The 12,557-nt window shown below is 42.1% G+C and overlaps 1 protein-coding gene across 2 annotated transcripts in view; it reads right to left on the bottom strand.

Moving 5' to 3' along the window:
• kcnq5a (potassium voltage-gated channel, KQT-like subfamily, member 5a) overlaps positions 1-12,557 on the bottom strand; it is an 87,908-nt gene that overhangs the window by 9,607 nt on the left and 65,744 nt on the right. For both annotated transcript variants that reach the window (XM_027277899.1, XM_027277900.1), the window contains exons 6-10: positions 10,666-10,776; positions 10,443-10,538; positions 6,500-6,594; positions 5,525-5,551; positions 701-942 (exon numbers count right to left, since the gene is read on the bottom strand). In XM_027277899.1, coding sequence (XP_027133700.1) covers positions 701-942; positions 5,525-5,551; positions 6,500-6,594; positions 10,443-10,538; positions 10,666-10,776 — 571 coding nt within the window. The remainder of the gene's footprint in view (positions 1-700; positions 943-5,524; positions 5,552-6,499; positions 6,595-10,442; positions 10,539-10,665; positions 10,777-12,557) is intronic.

Raw genomic sequence — 12,557 nt, 5'->3', positions numbered from 1 at the left:
GATTTAGAGAATATAATATTAAATAAACCATAACGTAATACATGGTTTATTCCATAAATTTAGCAAAATCTGGATGTTTTGATGATCTTCCAAATCATATTATATGTTTGTAGTCTGCTAAAAATGAAATGCAACCTTTCTGTTGAACAAATACAATAATATAATAACAATATAATACATTATAAGAATCCAATAAGCAATTATGAAAGGAACAACATGAATTAAACCAGCAGCATTACGATGCTTTAATAAAAGTAAATCTGACATTATTTTTTGTTTATTGAACTTTTAGAGCTTTGGTTTGTTTTATGTAATTATTTTTATAATTTTGTGTTATTGCTTCATTGTTGGTTAGACTGACTTTAAACCATAATTGCTGTTTTGTTGTACACTGCGAATGTAAATGTTGTATGAGACCCCACATACTGTGCAGTTATTCTCTAATGAAATATTAAAAATCCAAGAAATGCAAATACTTTAATTGTCTTATAAATCCAGCCTGACATGTTGACATATGGTATCTCTGGAAACTTTGGTTGCACAGCATGTGTTTGTTATAATTGGCCCAGTGACTGTACTGATAACTCTGCTCTACATGTGCAGTATTAAACAGCATGCTGTGATAAAAAAGGCTCAGATGTTTTGTTGCTCTGTTTACCATTTACAGTAAAGCTGGACATACACCTCCGGTTTCACTCACCATCTGGGATAGCAGTGCGCGTCTGACTCTTCAACCTCAGTGACGGCCTAAACCGGGTCCGATCGTTGAAGCTCCAGCTCTTCTGCACTTTTGCCGGGCTCCCACCCATCAGTTCGGTGCCTCCCACCACCTCGTTGCCAGGGGAACAACGCTGGCGGTCGTTGATGGACGTCTGTCTGCTTTTCATGCTTTGACCCCGTGGGCTCGCCATCCGGACCCGCTCCTTAAAACTCAACTTCTGACTGCAGGGAGCAAAAGATGGAGGGACCGGGGGGGGGAAAGCAGAGAGCAGAGAGATAAAGATTCGGGAAGGGGAGACAGAGTGTGAGTGAGTTAAAGATGGAGAGTGTGTGGCAGAGGTTAAGGTTGATAGAGAGACACACAGACACAAGGAGAGAGAGAGAAAAAAGGGATGTTGTCAACACCTATTTCCCCTTGGAGAGTGAGAAGAGTTCAGCGCGCAGACACAGGGCAGCGTTCTGTCTTTTCCTTCAGCCCAAACATCATCCATCCAGCTGACATGCCCAAAACACCAGAAAACAGCCAGGCCGCCCGCCAAAACAAGCCACCAAAACAAACCTTAAGTGCTTCAACCTGCTGATAATCTATTCATTCATAATCTATTCTCTTTTCAAAACAGAGTTAATGAGATTTTTAAAAGGCGATATTGTCAAGCACAGGAACATTAATACATCATCACCGTATTCATTTGGAGACTACCTTAAACAAATGAGACCGTTATTCCGAAATGCCTTGAACAGTTTGACAAAGGTTAGATTCTTTGTGGGGGCAAAGATGTTGGAAAGAAAGAACGAAATCTCTGAGATGTTGTGACGTTTTGTAATCAATGTTTACTATTAAATACAAAAGATCAGAAAAATCCAACAGAAATCTGCAAAAGACACTGTTTTAGTCTCAGCTGTTCACTGTAGTTGCACCATGGTATATGACATATTAATGTATCTATTGTCTTGTTTAGCTCAGTCGCCATCTTCCTCTACCACTTTGCCATCTTAAAAGAATGACACATAACGTAAGCAACATCATAAACACGGGAAAAGAAATGTATCCACGTGATGTTTACATCTTTGGTGACCTTCGAGGGGTTGGTGGGGGGGGGATGCAGAAAGTTTGCTGCAGTGAACTATTATGTTGCTGAGGCGAATAGACCAGCATGCAATGCAGCAGAGCAACGAGAGAGAGCGAGAGAGACAGAGAGACAGACAGAGAGACAGAGAGACAGACAGAGAGACAGAGAGACAGACAGAGAGACAGAGAGAGATGCAGGGTTCCAAGACATTTTCCATGCCACAATTTTTCCATAGCTCACCTGAATTTCAGTGTTTTAATCAGTTTTAACCAAAACAAACATGTTCCTCTGACTTATTTTCTCACTTTCTCAGGCTGCGTCTTCCTGTCCTGTCCTCGTTCCACTAATACTGAGACAGCCACATGTGGTTGGCGCTGGATGAATCTTTTTATTTGTTTATCTATTTCCATTCTGATGCAACTCTGACAGACAGAAATGACTGAAGAGAGAAGTGTGGCAGTAATAGACGGAGCATGCAGTAAAACAAAGAACAGCTAATACCCAAATCTGTATGCTGATATGTGTATAACTACAAAAAACGTGGTCCAGCCCCATGAATTGTTCATTTTATTCCCATTCCTTTTCCTTGTTATTTTTTTTATACAACTGATGCGTCTATACGATAGATAAAAATCCCCCGAAAAACCAACCTCTGGTGCCAAGAATAAATAAATTACATTCAAGACTATGAATGAAACAAAAGATATTCATGTGGCTGGACTCGGATCAGTCTCTAGGGTGGATAAGGATATTTTAGGTGGGCTAGGAGGCACATGTGGATTTTAAAAATATAAAATAAAGGGGAATTTGCATCCTTTGTATTTTTAGTTTTTACTCGGAGTTTCGACTTATTGAGCTCTCTTACTGAGAAAATATTCACTCGCACTTTCTTTTTGTTAGGAGTTTTAAATGACAAATTCTCATTTAAATAATCTCTAATTATGATTGAATAAAGGTTTGTTGACTGCAGCAGAACACATGGGACTAAAACAAAAATGTCTACTTTTACAATTCCCCTTTAATTTGTAAAAAACGGTCAAGTATTTTTTTGCAAATCGACAGGCAGCAGGCAGCAGTAGTCGTCTCAAGTCCTTCGTGGGGATAAAAGGGATTGAGGAGGGAGATAAGAAGGAAGTTTGATTTGTTTTCTTTGTCCTCCTCCATGCTATTAGTCAGTCATTCCCACAGGCCACCGGGCTCAGGGCAGGGCAGAGAGGGGATGCTGGGCAGTACTGTAGGTACCTCCTATATTTCCTCCTATACCTTCTGAAGAGCCTCCCATTACTTAGACCCTTACTAGAATGAAGGAGGAGGGAGAGATGGATGGAGGAGAGAATGGAGAGGAAAGAGATTAAAAAGAGGAGTTCAGCAGAGGAAGGAGAAGTTCTCTGCTGTCAATATCGATGCAAAGCGAACACACAGAGAGGCACTTATGATGTGAATCCATGACACACATCATGCTCATCAAACTAAAGCGTGTTAAGCGTCACTTATGCACAACCTGGACTCTATTTTTCCTGCCCCAAAATTGACCAAACTCTCACCAGATGCTTCAATTTCTTGAGTCTGGCTCTCCAATCATCTATGAAAAGCTCAGAATCAACATCAAAAACGCCCAAATAATGAATTCTCAACACGATGATTCTTCTGTGACATGCGGTCGAAATATTTCCCGACTGTGTGTCTGCGACGTATTGTGCTCGACAAAGTCAAAGTAGTCCGGCCAAAACGAAACTAAAAAATCAGGCTGTGTTCATATTCAATTTGGTGTTGTTTAAATGAAGTCTGGTGCGTTTCCCAGTTTAGTCTAGGTTGCTTAGTTTGGTGTGAATGTTGTTATTCGAGCCCTGTTGTGGATTATGAACAAAAACACATGTTAAGTTAAGTGCAGCATAAGTTTTCCCATCAGGCAGCACCAGACGCCAACTACAGGTTTAAATCATGAGAAATAGTGTCCAGGTTGAAAGTAAGAGGGTTATTTTTGCTACAAGTGATCATCACTTACTGGAGGTTCACCCTCCTTTTTTACTACCCTGCTCGGGTTGAATTAAACTGTACCAGGAGCTACAAACACACACACACACACAGGGACACCTGCACACACACATAAACTCCAGATTAAACACCCATCATCCTTTATTTCATGTTACCTTCTCTCTGCCAATATCCAGCACACTTACACTCAGCATGATGTCCCCTGCAGTACTTTTACTACTGCTGGTGTTTACAAGTCTGCTTAAACGAAAACCGCCGTCCGTTTACCACGGCACCTACCGCCGCCGAGCAGCCGACAGTCTGTAAAACCACTAATAACACACAGGGCCCGTGTGTGTTCTCCTGCTGAAGGGGAGCGCGCAGCAAAGAAATAGTGCCATAAAAGGGTGCATAATTATGATTTCACGAGTGCAAATTGAACTTACAGTTACAAATGTTTCTAAGAAAGGAAAGCCTAATTAAAAACAGGAGGGATGAATGCTGCTGTGGATGCAACAAAGCCTAATTAAATGTTGTTTTGTTTAAGGATGAGAAGCATGTTTGTTTGTGTGTTTGACAGAGAGAATAAACTTATTCTTTATATGTGTGTGTGTGTGTGGCTGTCTTAAGTTTAAATGACTAAGAAGCTGTTGGCTCAATATAAAGGACCACAAATGTTTCCAAAGAAGTGCTGCACTGTAAAAAAAAAAAAGAAGTATACTAGGATAATTAAACTCACAAATCTCTCTCTGTCTTCTTCCCCTCTCTGAAATCCCCTATCTCCCTTCCCCTCCCTCCCTTTTTCAACTTCGCTGTCTCTCCTAGACTTGTGTTTGATGAGTTATATAAATACTATCCCAATGGAAAAAGTGCGTCATGGTACAGACATGGTACAGACTCCTGTCTTCAAGGCGTGCATACACACACACACACACACACACACGCGCACGCACACGCACACACACACACACACACACTGAACAAAGACAGAGGAGCCCATCACCCTTCCCTGCCTGAGAGTCAAGTGCAGAGAGGGAAGCAGTAGTGAAAGCAGGAGGAGGAGGAGGAGGAGGAGGAAAGACAAAATCATGAGATGGACCCGTCAAGAAAAGGTTGGAAAAGTGAGGTAGGAGTATGAAATAAATAAAGAGGAAGAAAGTTGGGAGAGACAGCGCACTCTACCTCCCCAAGAGCCGTTTGAAAGTAGCTCTTGTTGTACTTGTAAAGTCTCAGCCTAACTGTCCTGCTTCGACACAGTTCAATTCAACAACTGTACTTCAGCAGAGCATAGAGAGTGTTGCTCGAATGGTGAATAAATATTGACATGACACGTCTCATTTCCTTTAATTATTGGACGCGCTGCTTATCCCTTTATTTTGCAGCGTACAGGAGAGTTTAACGACAAAACAAAGCCACAGCTGCCTGCAGATTCTCAAGAAATGGTGACATTCACTAAATCAATGAATCAATAAACCAAGCAACTAACAAACCAATCCATCAATCACTTAATCAATATGGCTCAACCCTCTGATGGCTATTTCAATCTCCAATTGATTGACTAACTATTCCCTGGTAGAACATGTAAACCCATAAATAAATTATATGAGATCTGTAATCAAACCATGAAAGGACTAAACAAGTCCACAAACCAGATCAGAAGAGCAGGATAAACAATAGGCATGTTATTTAATCGTACTTGCATCACATGTTGAGTGTATGTGTTTGTGTCTTTGGAGGAAGAAGCTGAGAGTCATACAAACCTGTAAGTGGTCTCGCCCTGCTCTTTCCTTCAAGGGTTAGTGGGATAAAGAGGAGGAGACAAAGGGAGAGAAATCAGTATCCCAGCAGATTAAAATAGCATTTTACAGATGTTTCCGCTAATGGAAAATGGGAGGCGTCAAGCCAAAAAAAAACAACAAAAAAAGAAAACAAAAAGAAAGAATTCAATGGGGTTAATTATTTATAAGCACATGCAAGCTATGGCCATGCACAGTAAGGGTTAAGCGTTCAGATCAGAAAGGTAAGGATCTAAATCTGTCATCGGATCGTTGTTTACGCTCCCAAAAATGTAGGACAACAGCAAGCGGCAACCTCTGTCTTTGTGACAAAAAGTCCCCATGTTAAAATGTAACATGTTTACAGCCTGGTGCAAAAAACTGTTTGGGTCTCTATAGATAATTTCCCTGTTTATGACAACTGTACTGAAGCTAAATTTCTATAATTTCTAAAGTTATGCAGAATTAAAAGCTTGGCGGCTTTGATTGACACCTAGGCGCCATTAAGCTTGTGTGTTTGCCCTTTTTCAGATTAGCCGGGAGGCGGCAGAGGCAGGACTGCCAACATGCCTCCAGATTTCTAAGCTTTCTAACTCTTCAGAAACCTGTTGGCAACGTCAAGGATACGACGTCCATATTCATACTGTCCATGGAGAACACAGACGTTAGTGAACCACTGAACTTGTGCCATTCAGCAAGGCATTTAATTGTCTGAAGGGTGTTACAGATCATGCATCCCTGGTTGGGGGAAACAAACAAACAAACAAAACAAAAAAAGGTTAATACAGATATGCTTATGAGAGATTGGTTACAATGCGGCATAACAGTGAGTCGCATGGTGGGAAAAAAAAGAGTTGAAGCTACACCGATTGGAAATGAGCAGACACCAGTCGAGGAGGAAGAGATGAGAAGGGCTGAGCAGCAGCGGCCATGATTGTAAGTCTGTAAGTTGTTACCTACTTGGCGGGGCTGCAGGTATGCAACGCCTTCAAATGAGGCTTCCAGGTAGCAATGGAAACCGAGTTCTCATCAGCAGCATAACTACGCCAGACACACTACGTGCAGAGTCGACAGGATAAATAAAAAAAATAATGATAAACGAAACAATTAACAGGGTAAAGTGTGGGAGGAGGAAAAAAAAAGGGGGGAAGGGAGAGGGAGGAACGTATAAGTCGGGTAGGAGGTGAGAGGAGGAAGGTGAGGAGGGAAAAACAAAAAAAGAAAAAGCCGATTAGTTTTTTTTGGGGGGTTGGGGGGAGGTGGGGGTTTCGTTACTGCATTGTGGTTTGGTGGTTGGGGGGGGTGGGATTTTTCGGAGGGGAGGTGAGGGCGGTGCTGGTGGTGGAGGTGGTGATGGTGGTGGTGGTGGTGGTGGGGATACATGCCTGAGGGGGGGGAGGGCGCTTTGGTAGTGGTGCCAGGTGGCTCTGAGGTAGGGACGAGCGCCGTCGGTGGAGTACAGACGCCAAGCCGCCTGGGTAGGGGAGGGAGCAGAGATGGACAGGACACACACACACACACACACACACACACCCACACACATACACAGACACACACAAACATGACACAGAAGGGAAATGGCACAAATATAGTGAGGAAAAAAGTGTAACCAGCTGGCAGCCATGAAAGAGGAGATAATGTTCCAATAATGTTTTCAATGAGAGGCCGCTGTTCCCGTCTTATACTCACATGTTAGTTTGTTTTAACCATGACCACCACCTTACCCTTTTACGTCATGGGGTCATTTCAGAAAGCAATGACTTATTTGGACTTGAAGTTTGGAGGCTTCTTTAAACTATTAGACATTTTAAAACGGAGCCAACAATGCTGAATAACGTCTAAGACTTTTGCTATCATCAGGTTTGCGTCCTCGTGTCCTCACTGTTTGCCGGGCCATCTTTTGAAGATGGCCTTTAGTCACAATATTATATTAACATATTTAAATATTAATATTAATTAATATCACCCGCCTTGTGTGGTGCTATAAGAGGAAGCACGCCTCAACAGGTGCCCTTTTATGAGAGTTATGAGTCGGTATTTTTCATTTTCACTGGATGACTGAATGCACATATCATCGCTTTGTTTGCACGAGCAAATCACGGAAATTATGTTATGTCGAACTTTATAAACTTTACAAACTTTACAAGCACGCTGCTGTACGCCATCTACATTTAAACATTTACACTGCATTCATCTTTTTAGTTTTGCTATATTCACACTGTTCATATTTCTATATTTACACTATTAATATCTCTTTTTATATTTGCCATATTTATACTGTTGCCGTACTTTGTTTGTACAGTATACTTTTTATATTTCATGTTTATTGCTTGTTTGTTTGTACCAGGGAGAGGTGGCCTTTCAGAGTACATATATGCGTTGAGAAGTGGCGAGTTACAAGTTCATTTTTTGTTTTAATAAAAGTCACTCTGTTTTGCACACCAGCGTGATGGTTTGCCTTCCTTGCTGCCACGTTTTGAGCCTCGACTCTAGCTAAAGATAAGCAAATGTCAGGACATAGTCCAAATATGGACACACTCCGTTGATTGTCTTCTTATATGGACACATACTGTATGTATAGGCTGTGCCACCGTAAGTCTTGGCCTGCATGTTAGATGCACAGATGCAGAATGTATAATTTGGGCTCAGCGTAGACCTCATCAGGACACAGAAATGACCCACATCCACCACAATCATTTCTTCCACATCAGCATTTTAGACCATTATTTACATGCAGCTGATTGAACCTCCTCAATGGTGCCAGTGTGGTTACAAGATTTGTGACACAACTGGAAAGCCTTCATATATAAACGCTTTGCACAGTCATGGGGGAGCGGGGAATTAACACCGGCCACCTGCCAAATGTTGGTCAGTTTTGGCTGTTGGTCGTTATGCTACTCTAGAGACTGCTTCAAAATCATTTAGAGATCCAATCTGGTTCTAAAAATACAGTCAGTAGGTTAAATAGTTATTGCAGCAGGTGAAATCGACCAGCTGCTGAGGCTAGAAGACAGTGTTAATATTCTTTCCCCGCGTACAGGCCGAGACACACAAAACACACAGTGGTTTAAAGCAGGGAGAGCTGTGTGAGATGTGGGGGAGTGAAGTGACGGACAGAATAGTAATGTCATCCACATATTTAACACATCAAAGCTGCTTCCAAGTTTCCTTTTACCTGTTGAGGAAAATGTTATGAGCTTGGCAGACAAGAGACAGTGGCCAGGTGCTTGACATGAAGCCAATAAAACAGAAAGAAGATCAAAACACGCAGGATTAATTCCCCATTTTAGCGGGTTATTTAGGATCAATTGGGGTCCAACTGGTCTTTGTCAAACATCAGCAACTGATACATACTGATAACAGGGAGGACAAAGAAAATAAGATTTTAGAATGAATTAATTACACACAGAAATATGTGTTTTTATACCAAAATCTTGGAATGCAGCAGCACATGGTGAGACAATGAGAAACCCATATTAACGAAACTACTCATTTGGAAGTGAAACAAAAGATGAATGCTCTGTAATTAATAATATAAAAATATAAACGTACGTCAGTTTGTCAGGTAGGTTTTGTAGCTCCAAGTTTAGCGAGGAAAAAGTATCTTTGGCACGTAAAGATTTAAAGTTGTGATCAAGCGGGTGGCAAAGTGTCGTGGTACCACAAGTTGTGATGCTTCACATGGTGTGAAATGTATTTATCGAAATTATTTATATTTACTGTGACACCCTGTGATTGATTGGGACAGCACACCCAGGCAAAGAGGTATGGTTTTCATTTTTTTTCTATCAGTGCAGTTCAACTGTTATACATTTACACGCGGCGGTTTCTTTACTGCACAAGTCGTAAAGGATCGCCTGGCTACGTCTGTAGGTGTGTTTGAAAAGAGACAGACTGCTGGGACATGCATGCCCTCTTCATTAGGACACAAACGCAGATAGCGTGGGTAAGCTTTTTTGTTTTTCGGGGTTATTTCCACTTCCAAATGTGCAGTTTTGAAAACTGGGTTAACTGAAATCTTCTGGGCTTAAATTTTGATCGATTGCTTGTGTCATTTTCCCACAGAACTCTTCGCGAAGACAGCTGGAACGGCGGATACTATATCCCCATATTTTGACATTAAAGTTAAGTCGATGCTTCGTGATCATAACTGATACGGAATCTAAAAACAATCAGGCTCGGATTATATAAATTTGGATCGTCTTTTAATACCGTAGCAGGGGCTTTATTTGACGGAAGAATTCACAAAGTAGGTCAGGACAGTTCATAAGGTAGAGAAAGGTAGACAAAACACACACACACAAAGAAACCCACACACTCTTAGAGACACACAATCACACACTCACGGGCACACACACACACACGGCAGATATTTATTGTTCATTAGAAAGTAATGCAGCTGGTCTTGTCTATTACAATGAGTGACGGTTTGGAGGAGCGTCTGCCCAGGGAATGATCGCCATGGAAACGGCTCATAAATCCCAGCAGTGTGTGTTGCTGTTGGACCTGAGAGACGACGGTGCGCCTCACACGCCGTTAGTCATCATCAGCTACACGCCCTGTGACAGCCCAGAGACGGGCGAAACACACACACACACACAAACACACACACACATGTGCACACTTTCTCATATTAGATACTTAATGAAACACCTTCACTCTGATAGGAGAGGAGAGACGGTGAAAACCACCCATGCACACACATCAGGAGGGTAAAGAGCGCTCGCACACATGATTTTATTTATGAGAGAAAAAACAGACACGAAGCGCATGAACACAAACACATGAAAAGCTGCACATGAAAGAGAGAAAGTTGTTTGTCTTCCCGCCGATCCTCAGATGCTGCCCCAAAAAAACAAAAAAGAAAGAAAAACACAGTTGAAGTCCGTTAGTTTGTCTCTACCTGGATGAGGCTGGCAGCTGGGTTCCTCCTTTTTTCAAAGTGCTTCTGTCGATGCTGCTCTTGGACTTTCAGGGCAAAACCTGACCCGAGGATGCCCTGCAAAGCACAAACACACACACACAGTTTAAAACCTGCAGCAAATTCCCCTAAAGGTCCCTGCTCCTGTCAGGATTAGCTTCAGGGACATAAATGTAATCAATGATGGTGTCATAATGTGACTCACAGCTGGCAAGGCGAAGAAAGAGATCCCCAGCAGAGCAAAGCCAGCTGATAACAACCTTCCTGTCCACGTCTGCGGGGTCTTGTCACCGTAGCCGATGGTTGTGAGGGTGATCTATAGTGAAGGGTCAGAGGTCAACACTCAGTGCTCATTCATCCACTAGCCCCCACTCAATAGTTTGTAGCAATAAATTGTGATTTTGTGTCATCACTGACAGCTGCATTAGCTGTATTCAGACAATCAAATAAAATGGCACACGGTAAATATAGTGCACTGTGCACTCAACAAGTACCGTATTTTTCGGGCTATAAGGCGCATTTAAAATCATTTAATTTTCTCAAATATCAACAGTGCACCTTATGTATTAATTCTGGTTGTGTTTACTAACCTCAAACCGATTTTATGTGGTACCATAGTCAGGAGCCTCGCAGAGTAATACGGATTGCTTTTTCCACGAATCTCCGTCCCTATTGATCTACGACTCCATGCACGCCCATCTCACCGATACTGTCAAAACCCAAGTGAAGCAAACTCACTCGGTGCATGCCATCATTCCGGCTGGATTAACCAAAGAACTCCGACCGCTAGATATTGGTGTTAACAGTTCAAAGTGAAAGTGCGAGCTGCATGGGAGCGTTGGATGGCAGAAGGCGAACACACATTCACAAAGACAGGGAGGCAACGCCGGGCGATCACAAAGACAGGGAGGCAACGCCGGGCGAGTTACGCCACTATCTGCCGATGGATCGTGGATGCCTGGGCGAAGGTATCAGTCTCAAGTGTCGTCCGAGCTTTTCACGAAGGCCGAGATAAAGTTCGACCTATCTGACACATGTTTTGTTAGGCTCATTGCGCCTTATATGTGAAAATTGACAGAAGGCGCCTTATAGCCCGAAAAATACGGTACAAACATACGAACTGTCTCCTCCTCATTCTTAACATACAAACGGTGGACTTTTGTCTCTACCTGGGTAGCACTTAAATTAAATTCATGCAAAGCTTTAGAGTTTTTCATGAGCTGTCCATGGCCTTATGATACATTCAGCAAATCAACATTTTTCTTCGACAAATTGCTCGACTTAAGCGATCAGAAGGAACAAAACAAAAAAAATCAAGGTTATATGAAAGGTGATCGCTAATATTACAAAGTCTGGTGTTTATTATTCACACGAGCCAAACAAACAAACAAACAAACAGAAAAAAAGATAAGTGGCTCGCTGACCCTGTGAATGTCATGGACGTGATGAATCAGTCAGCTTTCATTTCATTTCACTGGTGCGAGATTTAATTGCGAGTTTTCAAACCCACAATTTAAATACATGAATAAAACTCCTGAATCTGTTGTTGCTCTGTGTGAAGGACGAATATAGAGACAATTCTGCTGAACCCAGTAATGACAGCTCTGAGTTTTGGACTCGCATTTCTTTAAAAAAATGTATGTATAATAGTACAACAGCTTTCAGCATGTACCAAAAAGAAAGATGCTCCAAGGCCACGGAGCGCGGTAACACTGTGTGTCATTCCCTCAAGCCTAACAGGCCAGTCTCACCTGGCAGCAGGAGAAAATTGAATTTATCGATTGGTCCATTTCTTGTTCGTGTGTCTGTTTCCACATTCTTAACGTATAATGGGTTTTAGATGTAGGCGGAAACAGTGCGGTACAGCCAGCCAAGTGTGACTTTAAAGGCCTCCTCTCCGCGTTTGGTTTTTGTATCGCGGGTGTCATTAAGGTCACACAGAAACTGTGAATGGAAATATATCACTGCTGACAGATAAAAACAGGAGCACGGCAGTTTCTGGTGTTGTCTTTGGATTAAAGGGAGCGTTCTTACTGTGTTGGAGGGGAAAGATCTAATACTCTGCGTCAATTCAAGTTCTGCTTGTTTCTAAGGAAA

This window comes from Larimichthys crocea, chromosome III (genome assembly GCF_000972845.2).
Source record: "Larimichthys crocea isolate SSNF chromosome III, L_crocea_2.0, whole genome shotgun sequence".
Taxonomy (NCBI): Eukaryota; Metazoa; Chordata; class Actinopteri; family Sciaenidae; genus Larimichthys; species Larimichthys crocea.
Note: the sequence above shows the minus strand (reverse complement) of the source record. Positions and strands in the feature narration are given on the sequence as shown.